Below are 18,705 nucleotides of genomic sequence, written 5' to 3'. Positions count from 1 at the left end.
TGAACCAACTTTCACACTGTTATAGCCAGTAGTCTTTTTGGATAAGTCTCTGTTAGTTTTGCACAATGTGATGGAATAAAATTTGCCCATTCCTCCTTGCAAAATTGCTCAAACTGTGCCAGGTTTGTTGGGGAGCGGTGATAAACAGCAATCTTGAGGTCTTGCCAGAGATGTTTGATCAGGTTAAGGTCAGTACTCTGACTGGGTCACTCAAGGTCATCCATTCATCTGTTTTCTTCATTTGAAGCTACTCCGTGATTATTCTGACAGTGTGCTTTGGGTTGATGTCCTGCTGAAAGATGAACTTCCTCCCCAGTTTAAGCTTTCTGGCAGAGGCTAGCAGGTTTTTATCCAGGATCTCTCAGTATTTAGCAGCATTCATCTTCCCATCAATCCTGACCAGATTTCCAGTCCCTGCTGTTCAAAAGTATCCTATAGCACGATGCTACCTCCACTGTACTTTACAGTAGGGATGGTGTTACCTGGCTGAAGCACAGTATTAAATTTATGCCGCACATACCACTTTAAAAAAAAAGAAAGCATATCCTTGCCTATAAAGACTTTCCAAACGTCACTTAGAAAATACTGAAAAGATGTGGAAGAAGGGCTTGTGATCAGATTAAACTAAAGTGGAACTTTCTGGCCTCAGCACTGAGCAGTATCCCGTCTCAGCTTAAATGCACCCTCTCCAAAGCCTCCGTATCCTTCCTGTAATGTGCAACCAGAACTGATATTTATACTCTATATGCAGCCTAATCAGAGATTTATAAAGCTGCACCATCACTTCCTGACTCTTGAACTCAGTGCCTTGGCTAAGAAATGCAAGCGTGCCATATGCCACCTTTACCATCCTACCAACCTGTACTGCCACTTCCAGTGAGCTATGAACTTGGAACTCAAGATCCCTCTGTACATCAGCACTTTCAAGGCTCCTGCCATTAACAGTGTATATTTAACCTCCTAAAGTATAACATCTCCTATTTGGCCAGTTACTCCATCTCCATCTGCCATTTCTCTGCCCATATCAGCAACTGATCTGTACCCTGCTGTATCTACTGGCAGTCTTCCAGACTATTCACACCACCACCAATCTTGGTATCATCTGTAAACCTACTAACTCACCCATCCACATTATAGCCACTGAGGTCCCAGTACAGATCGCTAGTCACAGAACTCCAGATAGAATAAGCCTCATCAATCACTACTCTCTGTCTGCTCTGGAGAAGCCAATTCTGAATCCAAAGAGCCACATTTCCCATGCACCTTAATCTTCTTTATCAACCTACCACGTGGGACATTGTCATATGCCTTGCTAAAATCCACGTGGATAACATCTACAGCCCTAACTTCAAGATCACTTTCATTACTTCCTTGTAAAACGCTCGGAGGAGAGGATGGAACACTTAGGACTGTTGTTAGAATGGGGGAGCTCATTAGGGCACCCTGTGAAGGTTTGCTGGATGCTGAGAAATTGTGATGGTGCAAGTGAGGCTGTCCCTCAGTCTGTAATCGGAGGATGGCAGAAAGGAAGGGAGGAGAAACCTCTTCCTCGGTGGCTTGAATGTGGAAGTCTTTATCTGAAAAGATGGTACCGAATTATTCCATAATTATGACAGGTACAGTACATGGATAGGAAAGATTTCAAGGGATAGGGACCAAAAGCAGGCAATTGGGACTGGTTTAGATGGGCATCTGGGCCAATGTGGATGATTTGGGCTGAAGGACATATTTCCATCCTGTATCACTCTGTGTATCTATAAATAATTTTAAATGTTGGATTAATTGAAAGGAAAATGAATTAAATAGAGAAAAAAGCTTCTCTGATATTATGATATGTTATTGCCTGTGCCTAATTGCCTTGAAGGAGGAGGTTAGTGGATGGGAAGCAGTGAGTGGGCTGAATGGCTCCTTCGCTGCTATCAGCTCCGTGAGGTGAAGCCCTCTCTCCAATGTGGCTCCTACCTTCTCCATTGTTCCATACTCTCCGTGTTGGAAGTGCTTGTTTCTCTTGTGCCTGTCGCCTTTCCTGATACATGATGCCACTACTTCAACACCAAGGAGGCAGCACAGTCAGCTGAATTTCTGGTCCTTCAAGCAACTCGACCCACCGTGTTGATGCTGGCATCAATCTCAGCTGTCTGGGTTGCAGGCAGCTGACGGGCTGTACACCTATGGGTGACAATTCCAGTGTTCTGCAGATTCTGAGTGTAATCCTTGACCCTGACATCAGGGAGAGAGCAGAACTGCAGGCGTGTTTCTGTGCTGGACCTCTCTATGACCGCAAACATCCCGAATCATGTCTGTGGGCACAGTGGCACCCACCTACTGTTTGAACTGTGTATCAGTGTAGCTCCCAGCTCCCATCATTTCCATGGGCATCTCATAGTGCCTTGCATTTGGGGGTTTTGAGTTCAACCACCTTGCTGTTCAGTGTTTTGCTGTGATCCCTTTCCCACAGTCCAGTGGAAGTGCTCTAGAATGCCCACAGTGCAATGCCAATCTCCTGGAGCATTCCTGCGATGCCTCTCTCTCAGATGCTGGACTCCATGCTGTTCAATGATCTCCTGGAATACTGGTGTTTGGAGAATTCTCTGCCACCCTCATGTTTTGCAGTAGCAGAACATGAGTGAAGCAGAGATTTCTCCAAGGTGTTTCCATTTGTCCAGGCTCTGAACAAATGGAAACACTTTTGTTGAGCTGACACTCTCCAGGCTCCACTGGGTTTCAGTGGATCTGTGTTTCATTTCTATTTTCGCTGCACATGTCTTTTTTTTAGTTCAGCATCCCTGCTTATTTTTTCAATTATCCATGTAATTAACATCCCTTTAATGTTGGTATCCTCTACTTAGGAGTTTTAATTTTATCCCCTTATTCCCTTTGAGTTAGTAATTACTTGGTTTTTCTATCGGCACTTTCATCTCAGCCTCCTGATTTAAAACACTTGGAACCTCCTTCCTCCTGTTCACCAATCCAACACGTTCTACTATCCCTCAGCACCCACTTAATTTTATAATACACAGCTATGATAATAAAGGACTTTTTAGGAATGTACTGACCAAGTTAGTAACAGAAATGACCTAAAACTTAATAGTAAAAAGCTTAGAGTAAATTTTGCTCTGGCAGCACCAAGCTGTCTCCATGATTTGTCAGTGAATTTGTCAAATTGCTTAAAACAAAGACTTGCCCTTATAGTGCACCTTCCACGACCTTTTCTGAAAGTTTCAATCATGAAGTTTAGTCACTATTGTAATACAGGAAATGAAGACCATTTGAAGCCCATGTGGTAAGATAAACAGCAGTGTGGTTACGAACCCTCGATCTGATTTGTAGAAGTACTGAGTGATGGAGAGCTCTCCTCCTCCTCTCTGAAATTGTACCATGGTGTCTTTGACTTCCTAGATTTTCATACGGGTGTTTACCCCTCAGTTCTGTGGGAAAGTTAGGATGTGGGCTCTTATAAAGTTGAATTAATTTTTCGTTCAAACCAGAGTGGGAATGCACCTTCTAGGTGCAGCAAAAAATAAACTGTGAATTGCAGTTTGTATCCATTCAAGAAACAGGATGGTGTTTCACTTAGCATCACCCTCGTCAGTTAAGGAATTGTCTCTAACATTTCCTTATCAGTCAGTTAAAAGGTTCACTGAGATTTTCAAAAAAATTTTGGTTGTGGCTAGATTTTACTGGAAAAACATTCATCGAGCACTGTGTGTTAAATTCTACGTACTTTAGGAAACGAGTAAAAAAGAATAGAGCCAATGTGATCCAGGGCAATTTAGGTAAATTAGATCCAAAATTGGCTGGAAGATATGAGGCAGAGGGAGGTGGTTGTGACTACTGGGACCCACATTGTTTGATATATATGTTAATAATTTACAGCAGCCAATAATGTTGGTTGTGAGGAGGATGGTCATTGGCTTCTGGGATAACAGTGGTCTGTTGGTAAGATGGGCAGAGTCGTGGCAAATGGAATTTAATGTAATTGCACCGGAGAGGGTACAGAAGAGATTTGCCGGGTGTTGTTTGGGGACAGAGCAGCTCAGTTATGAGGGGAGGCTGAGATCTGATAAGGTACACAAAACTGAATGACATGGATAGGGTAGTTAGGAGGGAACTAGGGGACTGAGATTTGGGTTAAGAGATTTGGAGGGGATCTGAGGAGGAATGTTTTCGTTCAGAGAGTGTTTGGAAGCAGGAATATCCTGCCTGAGTGGGTGCTGGAAGCAGGGACTCCACTACATTTCAGACGTATATAGGTAGCCACTTGTATCACCACACACTGAAGGCTATGGACCAAATGCTGGCAAACTAAGTGAGTATAAATTGGGTACTTGTTTGTGGATATAAACGTGAAGTGCCTCATCAATTTTGTCTGACTCTGAGTTAGAGTTCGGAGTGATCTGGGAGCAGTGTTTGGCTCTGTTTATTTCACAGGTCTGGGTTCACTAGTTTGGTTTTTGCTTTGTTCTGGGTTATACTGGTTGGGCCTGGGATTATACCGGTTTCACTAAGCCAGGTCTGACCCAGTATGCAGCAGGGTGGGGGCAGACACAGTTTGCGGGTGGGGCAGGGGCTGGCCCGGTTTTTGGCACTGGGGCTGCTGCAGGTGCGACAGTGAAGTGTTGTTTTGTCCAAGGTGTTTCTGTGTGATCGGGATGTATGGCTGTGCTGGGCTCTGGTTTGGGCTGTTGATTAGGTCTCTGTGTGTGGTCTGTAATTGGTTTGTGTGTTAATGGTTGTGTCTGAGTTTGATATGCAGTGGGTGGGAATTGTTCAGCTCCTTGGGTCTGGGTTTAGCTCGGTCTAATGATTTGGTCTTGATTTACTCTGGTGCAGTGGCTGGGTCTGTGTTCGGACTGTTGTGAGTTTCTTCATTTTGCCATAACAACTGCTTGTTGTGACCTAAAACATGTAATTTACTGCCTGTGTTTGATTCAGTTCTCGAGTTTGGGACTAGGATTGTTCTGTGTGTAATGCTGTGTCTTTGCTTTCACCAGTGGGCAGTGAAATCTGTTGTTTGGATCACGTCTGCCCTTTCAACCAGCAGTATATAATTTCCTGCAACTGGTGTACATTCCATTCTGTGTTGTTGCATGATCATCTGCACCTCTATCCTGGGACCGTTCTCATTGTCAATCCTCCTTCTCCTCAGGTACCTTCCAACAAACATGTAAAAGTCATTTTCGAAGTGTTCCTTTTGCAAAATCCGGACAAGGACAACACCTGCAAGGATTATGTGGAAATAAACGGCAAGAAGTGAGTTGTGCTGCATTCACACACACACACACATGTTCATTGTCATAGGCATGCATACCCAGGGTACAAATGGTATGAAAAATAGCAGCAATATGATAAGCATAAATTACATAACCTTAAATTAGTCTTGGTTTTGGGCTTGACAAGTTGATTGATCCAAAGGAAAGCATGCTTTCCCCATTTTTTCAGGGTGAACAGAAATATTCAGTACCAGCACAGCTGCTTGTAGTTTAGAACCCAATACCTGACCAGTACCTTTGATAGGGATTGAACCCTTTGATAGGGTTACAGCTGGAAAATCACTTTTAATTCTGGTTGCCACAGTATAGGAAGGGTGTGATTGCATGAGAAAGAATGCAGAGCAGACTCACCAGGAGGTTGATGGGATGGAGTGTTTCAGCCATGAAGAGGGAGCCTGTTCAGTCTGAAAAAGATGAGAAAAAAAATGTGAAAACATGCTTTTGTTTCAATCAAACCCTAAACCTATACTGTCTAATTTCAGGCACCTATGCCATAAGGAAGTGTATTCTATTATCGTCTAAGCTTACTCAATTATTACTCACAATTGAAGTGTCCCATCGCAGGGAATAACAACAACCTCCTCAGTGCTAAAAAAAAATGTTGCTTTGCTATTGCCCGTCAAAATATTTTCTTCTGTGAGTTGGCGAGTTCTAGCCATCACCCACAGCCTGGAGTTATGTCAACTCAAAGCCAGCTTCTTTCCCAACCTTTCATTTTAGCTCTCTTTTGTGGTTATAGAATTTTACCAGACACAGAATTGTTTCAAATACACCAGGAGTCCATTCCAGACCTTGGATTATTGAAAAGATCCAGCAGATCATTGCTGTGTCTAGATCATCTGGGCGGGGGGAATGGACAAAGGTTTCTGATGTTTTTGACAATCTATGGTTCCTTAAGTGTTTTTTTTTAATATAGTTAACAGCATAGTACAGTACAGTATGGGAACAGGCTCTTCAGCCCACAATGCTAAATTAAACTAGATTTCTTCTGCTTGAACATAATCCATAACCCTCCAATTTGTGCCAATCTAAAAGCCTCTTGATGCCAAAATCATGTTTGTTTCCACCACCACTCCAGGCAGTTCATTCCGGGTACCTACCACTCTGTGTTTTCAAAAAAAAAACTTCCCCTACACACTCCCATTAAACTTTCCCTCTCACATTAAAGGCATGCCTACTCATGCTTCATGTTTCTTCCCTGGGGAAGAAAGGATTCTGACTGTCAACCCTATCTGTGGTTCTCATAACTTTCTAACTTGCTGTCCGGTCTCTCCTCAGCCACCAGTGCTCCAGAGAAAACAGCACAAGTTTATCTAACCTCTCCTTATAGCACACACCCTCTAATTGAGGCAGCATCCAGGTAAACTTCTGCGCCCTCTCCCAAAACCTCCAAATCCTTCTTCTGATGAGGCACCGAACTTGCACATAATACTCCAAGTGTAGCCTATCCTAATTTTATTACTGCTGCAACATGACTTTGTGTCTCTTGTACTCAGTGCCTTGACTAATGAAGACAAACATACCACATGCTTTCTGTTCCACCCCTATCTACTTGCATGACATCCTGAGATTGTTTCACTTGGTGCATCAGGTCACACTGGAGGATCTAAAGTGGCCTCGGTTTGCAGTCTAAGCACATTCTCATCCATCTGCCTCCTGGACTAGAACAACTGGAACAGAGATAATCCCTTCAGGGATATGGAGTTCCCTGATACACTTGTTGCAGACTGCAAAGCTCTGAGCAGGGCCTGAGAAGCAGGATTGTTGTCTCCAAAGTCAGTTCCCTCAAGGCTGCTGATCCTTGACTTCTCCTGAAAGTCTCAGGTTTGGGATCTGTCAAGTCCAGAGATTAGGGTGTTGGATGGTGAATATTGGTCGGTGTAGATGGTGTAGAACTCTTCCATTTGTGGTTGGTTCAAGAACCAGGGGCCACATTTTTTCCTCTCTCCTTGACTATCTCAATCCATTACTCACCAGTCTCTGTCTCTTGCTCTCGCTTCCCACTGACCCCATCTGCACATCACCCTTCTCCTCCACTTCAGCCCTTGCCTCACCACTCACCTCAGTCAGCTCTTTATACTGACTATCTCGGAGCCATAAGGCATGAAAAGAGCCCTTAAGTCCACCGGTCATGAGTACCCAGCTATACAAGTCCCATTATCTAGCACTTGCCCAAAACCACCTAGGCCAAGGACTCACCGAGCATGTTCAAGTTCAAAGTACATTTATTATTAAACGATGTATACATTATAAAACCTTGAGATTCGTCTCATGATGTTTAAGTCACACACAGATACACAAGAGATTCTGCATATGTTCGAAATCTCGAGCAACACAAAATGCTGGGGAAACTATCTGTAGAGGGAAATAAAGAGTCAATATTTTGGGCTGACATCTTTTTATTGGGATTGGAAAGGAAAGGGGCCAGAATAAAGAACCTACCTCCACCAGCTCTCAGGCAGTGCATTTCAGACGCTAAACTGCAAAAAAAAATCCTTGGAATTCCTTTTGAATCTCTTATCACTTACTTTAGATGTGCCCTCCCGTTTTAAACATCTCTACCACGGGGGAATGCTTCTTACTATTTTGTTTATTCCCTTCTTAATTTTGTACACTTCCATCAGGTCCTCACTCTGCTGCAAGGAAGATAAACCCAGTCTGTCCAGTTGCTCCTCGCCATCACAGGCAACTTCTGGCTCAACATAATCTGCATTCACTTTCCTGTTTGTACAGTGATCAGGATCAAACACACCACTCTAGTTATGGCCTAACCAAGATTTAAGATGGTTCATAAGCACCTTCCTCTTGCCGTCTGTGCCCTGAAATCCTCCTCTTCTCTCCTCACCATCCGTGACTCTGAGCCATCTTCAGTTTGTCATCTCCTTGAAAACTTCAGTCGGATTGGTTAGACCAGATCTCTCCCATTACAAAGCAGTGCTGATTAACTCTAATCGAGCTCTTCCTCTCCGTATGCAGATTAATCCTTCCCCTCAGATTTTTTTTCCCCAAAATGCATGATTATTTATGCCCATCTCTGATAATATGGGATTAAATAAAACACATTTCAAATGAAAGGCCCTCAAGGATGGTTTGTATTGTGAATGTACATTTCCACACGCACTGTTCTGGTGTGTTAATACATATTAACACAGGGGATTGGAGGGCTGTGGGATTGGAGTCAGTTCCTAATCTAACACATTACACCCCACCAATGCTACATGATTTAACTTGTGTGACATCCAGTCCAGATTTACTGCTGAATTTGTGTTCACAACCAAGTGATTTATTTAAAGAAATCTCACAGATGAATGCAATATAGCTTACATTTGTCTTTTTATTGGAGCCTTCCCTTTAATAGTGATTGTAGCATGATCCATTCTATTGTTTCAGGGATATAGGGTGCATACAGAAAATATGCTGAGAGCGTGCAGAGGAGATTTGGGTCAATATCTGGAACTCACTTCTGAAGAAGTGGTGGAATCAGATATAGTCACTATTATACAGTGGCATTCAGACAGACATTTAAAGGCAGGGCACAGAAAGATACAAAGGTTAATGCATGCAGTTTGGATAAACATGCTGGTCTGAAGGGGCTGCACAATGGCTGTCAGACAGGCCTCTACTCATTTCGAAAGACAACCATGCACGCCAGTTTCCATTCTTTCAAAGCTGTGAATTGTCCAAAGATCACAGAGCAGCTATTTGGAATGTGAATTCCTGGCCCTCTATGTTGCATGAAGAACATGACCACTCAGACCAGTAGGTGATCAGTCAAACTACTAACCAATCCATGTCATTTTCATATTCTTATTTAATATCTCCTTATGACATTGAAGGAGGCAATTTGGCCCATCAAGTTGATGTTGCTTTTCTTTATTAATCACTCCCATCCAAATAATTTCTAAGTGAGAAGTTGGAAAGAAATTTCTTATGTTCACTTTGATCTGGCAATATTCCATGCCTATTCGTTGAGATAGTTCCTAATCCATATGTTATTTGCTCTCACTGCAGTAGAGGGCATAGTTGTACCAGATAGGCCCTACTCCCATGAAACCTACTGACTTTTCATTCACTGTGTAAGCCAAGGTGAGAAATATGGTAAGTTCCAAGTTTTCTAACATTAGGACAGATCCTGGCCCCAAATGAGATGTAATTCTTTACTTTAAGTTCTTTGATGTTTTGAAGCTACATTTAATAACATTAACGCAAACACGAGGAATTCTGCAGCTGCTGGAAATTCAAGCAACACACATCAAAGTTGCTGGTGAACGCAGCAGGCCAGGCAGCATCTCTAGGAAGAGGTACAGTCGATGTTTTGGGCCGAGACCCTTCGTCAGGACTAACTGAAGGAAGAGCTAGTAAGAGATTTGAAGTGGGAGGGGGAGGGGGAGATCCAAAATGATAGAAGAAGACAGGAGGGGGAGGGATGGAGCCAAGAGCATAACAGGTGATTGGCAAAAGGGATATGAGAGGATCATAGGACAGGAGGCCCAAGGAGAAAGACAAGGGGGGGGGGGAACCCAGAGGATGGGCAAGGGGTATAGTCAGAGGGACCGAGGGAGAAAAAGGAGAGAGAGAGAAAGAATGTGTGTATATAAATAAATAACGGATGGGGTACGAGGGGGAGGTGGGGCATTAGTGGAAGTTACAGAAGTCTATGTTCATGCCAGCAGGTTGGAGGCTACCCAGACGGAATATAAGGTGTTGTTCCTCCAACCTGAGTGTGGCTTCATCTTTACGGTAGAGGAGGCCGTGGATAGATATATCAGAATGGGAATGGGATGTGGAATTAAAATGTGTGGCCACTGGGAGATCCTGCTTTCTCTGGCAGACAGAGCGTAGGTGTTCAGCAAAACGATTTCCCAGTCTGTGTCGGGTCTCGCCAATATATAGAAGGCCACATCGGGAACACCAGACGCAGTATATCACCCCAGCCGACTCACAGGTGAAGTGTCACCTCACCTGGAAGGACTGTCTGGGGCCCTGAATGGTGGTAAGGGAGGAAGTGTAAGGGCATGTGTAGCACTTGTTCCATTTACAAGGATAAGTGCCGGGAGGGATGTGGGGGAACAAATGGACAAGGGAGTCGCGTAGGGAGCGATCCCTGCGGAAAGCAGAGAGAGGTGGGGAGGGAAAGATGTGCTTAGTGGTGGGATCCCGTTGGAGGTGGCGGAAGTTATGGAGAATAATATGTTGGACCCGGAGGCTGGTGGGGTGGTAGGTGAGGACCAGGGGAACTCTATTCCTAGTGGGGTGGCAGGAGGATGGAGTAAGAGCAGATGTGCGTGAAATGGGGGAGATGCATTTGAGAGCAGAGTTGATGGTGGAGGAAGGGAAGCCCCTTTCTTTAAAAAAAGGAGGACATCTCCCTCGTCCTGGAATGAAAAGCCTCATCCTGAGAGCAGATGCGGCGGAGATGGAGGAATTGCGAGAAGGGGATGGCATTTTTGCAAGAGACGGCGAGAAGAACAATAGTCCAGATAGCTGTGAGAGTCAGTAGGCTTATAGTAGACATCAGTGGTCGCGATCGAGGATTAAATAAGAGGAGGTATCTGTGAGTTGTTTCGACCGTCTCGACTTCACCGCAGCTTGTTCCCATTCCAACCTTACTGCTTCCGAACGCTGTGCTCTCCACTTCGTCCGCACTAATCCTAACCTTACTATTAAACCTGTCAATAAGGGGGATGCTGTTGTAGTCTGGCCCACTGACCTCTGCTGAGGCACAGCGACAACTCGCGGATGCCTCCTCTTATTTACCCCTTGATCGTGACCCCATTTAGAAGCACCAGGCCGTTGTCTCCCACAGCATCACCGACTTTATCCACTCAGGGGATCTCCCATCCACTGCTACCAACCTTATACTTCCCACATAAACACGAGGAATTCTGCAGATGCTGGAAATTCAAGCAACACACATCAAAGTTGCTGGTGAACGCAGCAGGCCAGGCAGCATCTCCAGGAAGGGGTACAGTCGACATTTCGGGCCGAGACCTTTTGTCAGGACAAACTGAAGGAAGAGCTAGTAAGAGATTTGAAAGGGGGAGGGGGAGATCCAAAATGATAGGAGAAGATAGGAGAAGACAGGAGGGGGAGGGATGGAGCCAAGAGCTGGACAGGTGAATGACAAAAGGGATATGAGAGGATCATGGGACAGGAGGCCCGGGGAGAAGGAAAGGGGGGGGCAAACCCAGAGGATGGGCAACGGGTAGTCAGAGGGAGAAAAAGGAGAGAGAGAAAGAATGTGTGTATATAAATAAATAACGGATGGGGTACGAGGGGGAGGTGGGGCATTAGCGGAAGTTAGAGAAGTCAATGTTCATGCCATCAGAAATGATGGCATGAACCTCCTTCCCCTGTCTAGATCTTTCTGTCTCTATCTCTGGAGACAGCTTATCTACTGATGTCTACTATAAACCTGCTGACTCTCACAGCTATCTGGACTATTCCTCTTCCCACTCTCTCTCTTGCAAAGATGCTATCCCCTTCTTGTAATTCCTCCATCTCCACTGCATCTGCTCTCAGGATGAGGCTTTTCATTCCAGGATGAGGGAGATGTCCTCCTTTTTAAAGAAAGGGGCTTCCCTTCCTCCACCATCAACTCTGCTCTCAAACGCATCTCCCCCATTTCACGCACATCTGCTCTCAGTCCATCCTCCCGCCACCCCACTAGGAATAGGGTTCCCCTGGTCCTCACCTACCACCCCACCAGCCTCCGGGTCCAACATATTATTCTCCGTAATTTCCGCCACCTCCAATGGGATCCCATCACTAAGCACATCTTTCCCTCCCCACCTCTCTCTGCTTTCCGCAGGGATCGCTCCCTACGTGACTCCCTTGTCCATTCATCCCCCCCATCCCTTCCCACTCATCTCCCTCCTGGCACTTATCCTTGTAAGTGGAACAAGTGCTACACATGCCCTTACACTTCCTCCCTTACCACCATTCAGGGCCCCAGACAGTCCTTCCAGGTGAGGCGACATTTCACCTGTGAGTCGGCTGGGGTGATATACTGCGTCCGGTGCTCCCGATGTGGCCTTCTATATATTGGTGAGACCCGACGCAGACTGGGAGATCGGTTTTGCAGAATACCTACGCTCTGTCTGCCAGAGAAAGCAGGATCTCCCAGTGGCCACACATTTTAATTCCACATCCCATTCCCATTCTGACATGTCTATCCATGGCCTCCTCTACTGTAAAGATGAAGCCACACTCAGGTTGGAGGAACAACACCTAATATTCCGTCTGGGTAGCCTCCAACCTGATGGCATGAACATTGACTTCTCTAACTTCCGCTAATGCCCCACCTCCCCCTCGTACCCCATCCGTTATTTATTTATTTATTCATTCTCTCTCTCCTCTCTCTCCTCTCTCTCCTCTCTCTCCTCTCTCTCCTCTCTCTCCTCTCTCTCCTCTCTCTCCTCTCTCTCCTCTCTCTCCTCTCTCTCCTCTCTCTCCTCTCTCTCCTCTCTCTCCTCTCTCTCCTCTCTCTCCTCTCTCTCCTCTCTCTCCTTCCCCCTGTTTGTCCCTCTGACTATACCCCTTGCCCATCCTCTGGGTTCTCCCCTCTCTTCTCTTCCCCCCCCCCTTGTCTTTCTCCCTGGACCTCCTGTCTCATGATCCTCTCATATCCCTTTTGCCTATCACCTGTCCAGCTCTTGGCTCCATCCCTCCCCTCCTGTCTTCTCCTATCATTTTGGATCTCCCCCTCCCCCTCCCACTTTTAAATCTCTTACTACCTCTTCTTTCAGTTAGTCCTGATGAAGGGTCTCGGCCCGAAACGTCGTCTGTACCTCTTCCTAGAGATGCTGCCTGGCCTGCTGCATTCACCCAGCAACTTTTATGTATGTTGCTTTAACAACATTAATGCTGGTTGTTGGTTATAATGCTGTCAACCAAAATCAAAACCCTGTACAGGTTTCCCCCGCCATCCGAAGGTAAAGCGTTCCTATGAAACGGTTCGTAAGCCGAAATGTCGTAGAGCGAAGAAGCAATTACCATTTATTTATATGGGAAAATTTTGTGAGCGTTCACAGACCCAAAAATAACCTACCAAATAACACATAAAACCTAAAATAACAGTAACATATAGTAAAAGCAGGAATGATATGATAAATACACAGCCTATATAAAGTAGAAATACTTCTCTACAACGATTGCCTGCACAGATCTCCGTAGCGAAAATCTCACGCAAGCACTCTCGGCAGAAAATCTCACGCAAGCGCTGTTGGCATAAATGCGCTCTCCAATAACCTTTAAACTATGAAGCTGCCAAATCTACCAAATAACACGTAAAAATACACAGCCTGTATAAAGTAGAAATAATGCGTGTACAGTGTAGTATCACTTACCGGAATTGGGAAAACAGCGCCAAGCACACTGATGATGGTGTGTTAAACTGAGTCCTCGCAGGTTGGGTGGTGCAGTGGCCCCCACCCTCCAGGCCGCTGACCCGATACATTGCCGCGAAGAGCGCAGGGCTCCAGCGGTAGCCAGGAGGCACACAGCACATCGTTAAGAAAAAAGCCGAAATAAACATTTTAATTAGGTGCTGCCTGCCACGTAAATGTCGGTGCAGATCAGAGGCGATTGCCGATTGCATCGGCACTGATCTGGGCCGACAATTATGTGTCAGGGGCACCTAATTAATTAGCATGTTTATTTCGGCTCTTTTCTTAAAGATGTGCTGTGTGTGTCCCGGCTACCCTTGCATTCTCCGCGAATCGGTATCTGTCTGTGGCCTGGGGGTTGGGGTGGTGGGACAGTGGGGTGTCATCTCATCATCTGTTTCCATTAGAACAGACGGCTCATCTTCTTCTCTCTCTGCCTGCCTCGATGTCGAAGGTCGAGGTTCGTTGTCTGCTGTGGCTGATGTGGAAGGCTTGCTTGACTGCTGAGCCTCGTGCATTTTTCTATCATACGGAAAAATGATATCATCTATCATCTATTTTCTATCATCTTCTTTAATAACGACTCAAACCATCCTGCAAATATCTCCTAAACTGACGTACCCTTTCAAAATTAACGTCATACTTTATCATTACTCATTCGGTTTCAATTGTTATCCTTTTTTCTTCCAATTGCATCAGCTCTTCATCTGTCAGTTCTTGGTGATGGGATGCCAAAACCTCTTCAACATTATGTTCGTCAGCTTCTACAAGCCAAACTCATGTTGTCCTTACTTTGTTCACTACGATCAAAACGCTTAATTATGTCTACTTTTATGCTAAGTATAACACCCTTACGAGCTCTTTCAGGCTTTTCCAACACCATAGAACTCATCTTGCAAACAGCTGCTGACAGGTACGTGTTAAAGCAAAGCAGTTCCCAATCCGGGGGAGAGCGACTGCTCGGGGCGCGCTGCCTTTTATCGTGCGCTAATTTTTTCGCGTGCTGATTTTTTTATTGCGCGCTGAATTTTTTTTCGTAACAGTGAAAACACCTTCCGAAAGCGAAAACAGGGTGCTAGTGTAGATCTTTCATAACAATGAGGTTTTGTAAAGCAGACGTTCGAAAAGTGGGGAACACCTGTATTAGCAACAAAACATTCAGAATGTTAGTACTGATTTAGGATTGACCATTTGTCTTTATGACAGACTGTTGTATAATACATACTGGGAGATGTGAAATAACTTCAGTGACTAAAGATTTTTAGTGATGAGAGAGGGCATGAGAGTTAAGTAGTCAGTGGAGTTTTCGAGATAAGAGGCTCCTGATGTGAAAATGGTGAACAGTGGGTGTGCTGAATGTCGACAGGTCAATGTTATTCAAAACTGCAATTAATTAGCAGAGTAGCTCATGTAGAAGATGATAGGTTTCAGTGGAGTGTTAGGAGAGTTTTCTACATAGTATTTCTAGCTGTACACAGTAAGAATTTACTCAGCTGCATGTACAAGATTATGATTTTTTTTGGAGTAGCAGATATGTGTATCCTCAATGTTACAGGGGATATGTCAAATAGAATGTGTTTATGTAGATTATTTGGGCTTGACTGCACCTGCCAGTTTGAATTAACAGATGAATGGTGTGAGCTTTTATCTGGTGGTGATCACATTATTTCAGTGTAATACTTGAAAGAGAGAATTAACATAGAGCTGATAAGGTTGTAGTCTCGGGGCACTCCAGCTTTAGCTCATCATGATGGAGACGGTGCATGGTGAACACCATTGTGTTCAGAAGAGAATTACTTGTGATATAAAATACTATTTAATTATTTTATAATTGATAATGAAATACTGGATCACAATTTAATGATATAAATTTGAACAGACTTGGGTAAAGAGCTTCCCATTTGCAGGTGGTCACTTCTTCGCATTGACGTATGTACAAGTTGGGTAGCAACTATGAGGAATGCGTGAGGATCATTCTCATCCTAAGCTTCCTCCCAACTGGGTGTGTAGAAATGTCAGTGGTTCTTTGCTAGAAATAAGTCAGAAAGTTGCAACTTAAGAAAGGTGATAGAAGCAACTATTGATCATTTATCCCAAAGTTTTGTTGAGAAATTGCTCATATAAATGTTATATAATTATATGATTATATAATCGTTAGAGAGATGGCACAGCTCCATGTAAAGGAACATCAAAAAGTACAAATGTTGGCAATCTGAAATTAAAGGCTGGGAACTCTCATCAGCTCAGGCAGCATTTGTGGCAGTGAAACAGTTAACCTGAAGAGCCTTCTATGACAAGAGGACCAACAACATCCCAGGACCACAGCATTAGGTCAAACGTGGTTCGAAGAGCTGAATTTCAGGGGTGAGGTGGAAGTAACTGACCTTGACACGAGGCTGCAACTAACTGAGCATTGCATCATGGAGTCATGGTAAAACTGAATTCAATGGGCATTAAATGTTCTTGCAGTCATTCCTTGAAGTTGGAGTCATACCCCTCACAGGTGAACTGCCCAAGCCCAGGGTATGATTGAAGCAGTTTCTCAGGGTGATGTCCTAGGTGTTACCATCACAGCTACAGCTTCGATGACCTTCCTTCCTTCCTTCATAAGACCAGAAGTGTGCATGCTCACTGATTGTACAAAGTTCAATCCACTTGCAAATCCTCAACAAATGAAGCAGCCCACACCCGCATGAAGCAGGACTCAGGTGACTTCTGGCCGTGGGCTTGGAAATGATAAGTAACTACCATCCTACAGAAGTGCCAGACACTGACCATCGCTAACAGGGATGAGTCAAACCACTTAACCTTGATATTACATGACATTGCTGTCACCAGGATCCCCTGTGACAGTAATTGATGGGAACCTCACTGGGCCAATCACATGAACACTGTATGAGCACCACATGTAGAGCTGAGGTTGGTATCGTATGATGAGGGGCTCACTTCCTGACATTTCAAAGGCACAAGTAAGAGGGTGAAAGAATGCTCTTCGGTTCTGCAGATGCATATAAGAAAGACTCTGACACTGAGAATTGAAACCACATCATGCCCATTTTAAAAAAACAAACCCATTAAAAAAGAATAAAAGAACTCTGAGTAAAGAAGACCGTTGAACGCCCAATGTGCAATGAAAAAAAACATAATACAGGTGTCCCCTGCTTTTTGAACGTTCGCTTTACAAAACCTCACTGTTACGAAAGACCTACATTAGCACCCTGTTTTCGCTTTCAGAAGGTGTTTTCACTGTTACGAAAAAAAAAGCAGCACGCGATAAAAGGCAGTGCGCGCCCTGAGCAGCCGTTTGCAAGGTGAGTTCTAAGGTATTGGAAAAGCCTAAAAGAGCTCGTAAGGGTGTTACACTTAGCCTAAAACTAGACATAATTAAGCGTTTCGATCGTGGTGAACGAAGTAAGGATAACGTGAGTTTGGCTTGTGGAAATTGACGAACATGATGTTGAAGAGGTTTGGGATCCCATGACCAAGAACTGATAGATGAAGGGCTGATGCAATTGGAAGAAAAAAGGATAACAATCGAAACTGAATGAGTAATGATAAAGTACGACTTTAATTTTGAAAGGGGATATTTGCAGGATGGTTTGAGTCCTTACAAAGAACTGTGTGGCAGAAAAATGCGCGAGGCTCAGCAGACAAGCAAGCCTTCTACATCAGCCACAGCAGACGACGAACCTCAACCTTTGACGTCGAGGCGGGCAGAGATGGAAGAAGATGAGATGCCTGCTCTAATGGAAACAGACGATGTCGAAATGACACCCCAGTGTCCCACCACCCCAACCCCCAGGCCACGGACAGATACCGATTCGTGGAGAATGCAAAGGTAGCCGGGAGGCACACAGCACATCTTTAAGAAAAAAGCCAAAATAAACATGTTAATTAATTAGGTGCCGCTGACACGTAATTGTCGGCCCAGGTCAGAGACGACGCAATCGGAAATCGGCACTGATCTGGGCCGACAATTACATGCTGGGCGGCACCTAATTAATTGGCATGTTTGTTTCGGCTTTTCTCAAGATGTGCTGTGTGCCTCCCAGCTACCGCTGGACCCCTGCATGCTTCGCGGCAATGTATCGCTCGGCGGCCTGGAGGGTGGGGGCCACTGCACCACCAAGCCTAACACACCATTATCAGTGTGCTCGGCGCTGTCTTCCCGATTCCCGTAAGTGATACTACACTGCACATACATTATTGCTACTTTATATCGGCTGTGTATTTTTATGCGTTATTTGGTATGATTTGGCAGCTTCATAGCTTAAAGGTTACTGGAAAGCGCTTGTGCTGTGTTTTTGCCAACAGTGCTTGCGTGAGATTTTCGCTACGGAGAACAGTTCAGTAATGATTGTGGAAAAGTATTTCTACTTTATATAGGCTGTGTATTTATCATATCATTCCTGCTTTTACTATATATTACTGTTATTTTAGGTTTTATGTGTTATTTGGCATGATTTGGTAGGTTATTTTTGGGTCTGCAAACGCTCACAAAATTTTCCCATATAAATAAATGGTAATTGCTTCTTCGCTTTACGACATTTCGGCTTACGAACCGTTTCATAGGGACGCTGTACCTTCGGATGGCAGGGGAAACCTGTACAAACAATAACCACAAGCAAATAGTGTTTCTGAACTGAAGTCCACAAAGAGAGTCCCATTGTTCAGCACAGGGCTGAGTAAACGTTGTGGAGCAGTGTTCTGAATTGGCCCCCACCTCGCCTTAGGCCTTGACACCCTTGACCTTTTCAATCTGGCCTAGTTCTTAAATCTCCGTCCAAACAACAGGTTCTGCTTCTTGGATACGCTGGACTTCGCCGCCTCGATTTGGCCTGGAAATCCCGGCTGAGCTTCAGCCACAGCGTTTCTTAATCCTGTAGTCTCCGCCGTCAGGAAGGATGAGGACGGGGTTACACCTGTAGCTTACCCCTGAGTTTTGCATAATCCTGACTTGAAAGTAGATGGCCATTCCTCCACTATTACTGTGCCTTCCTCCTGCAGCTGCCTCTCAGCCAACTGGCAGCTCCTCACCACCGTAG

At 44.7% G+C, this 18,705-nt stretch overlaps 1 protein-coding gene across 7 annotated transcripts in view; it reads left to right on the top strand.

The window, feature by feature from the left end:
• The window catches only part of LOC134340988 (suppressor of tumorigenicity 14 protein homolog), a 176,142-nt gene that overhangs the window by 86,803 nt on the left and 70,634 nt on the right, over positions 1 to 18,705 (top strand). For all 7 annotated transcript variants that reach the window (XM_063038649.1, XM_063038648.1, XM_063038645.1 and 4 more), the window contains exon 10: positions 5,150 to 5,253. In XM_063038649.1, the coding sequence (XP_062894719.1) occupies positions 5,150 to 5,253 (104 nt within the window). The remainder of the gene's footprint in view (positions 1 to 5,149; positions 5,254 to 18,705) is intronic.

Source organism: Mobula hypostoma, chromosome X2 (assembly GCF_963921235.1).
Source record: "Mobula hypostoma chromosome X2, sMobHyp1.1, whole genome shotgun sequence".
Classification (NCBI taxonomy): domain Eukaryota; kingdom Metazoa; phylum Chordata; class Chondrichthyes; order Myliobatiformes; family Myliobatidae; genus Mobula; species Mobula hypostoma.
Note: the sequence above shows the minus strand (reverse complement) of the source record. Positions and strands in the feature narration are given on the sequence as shown.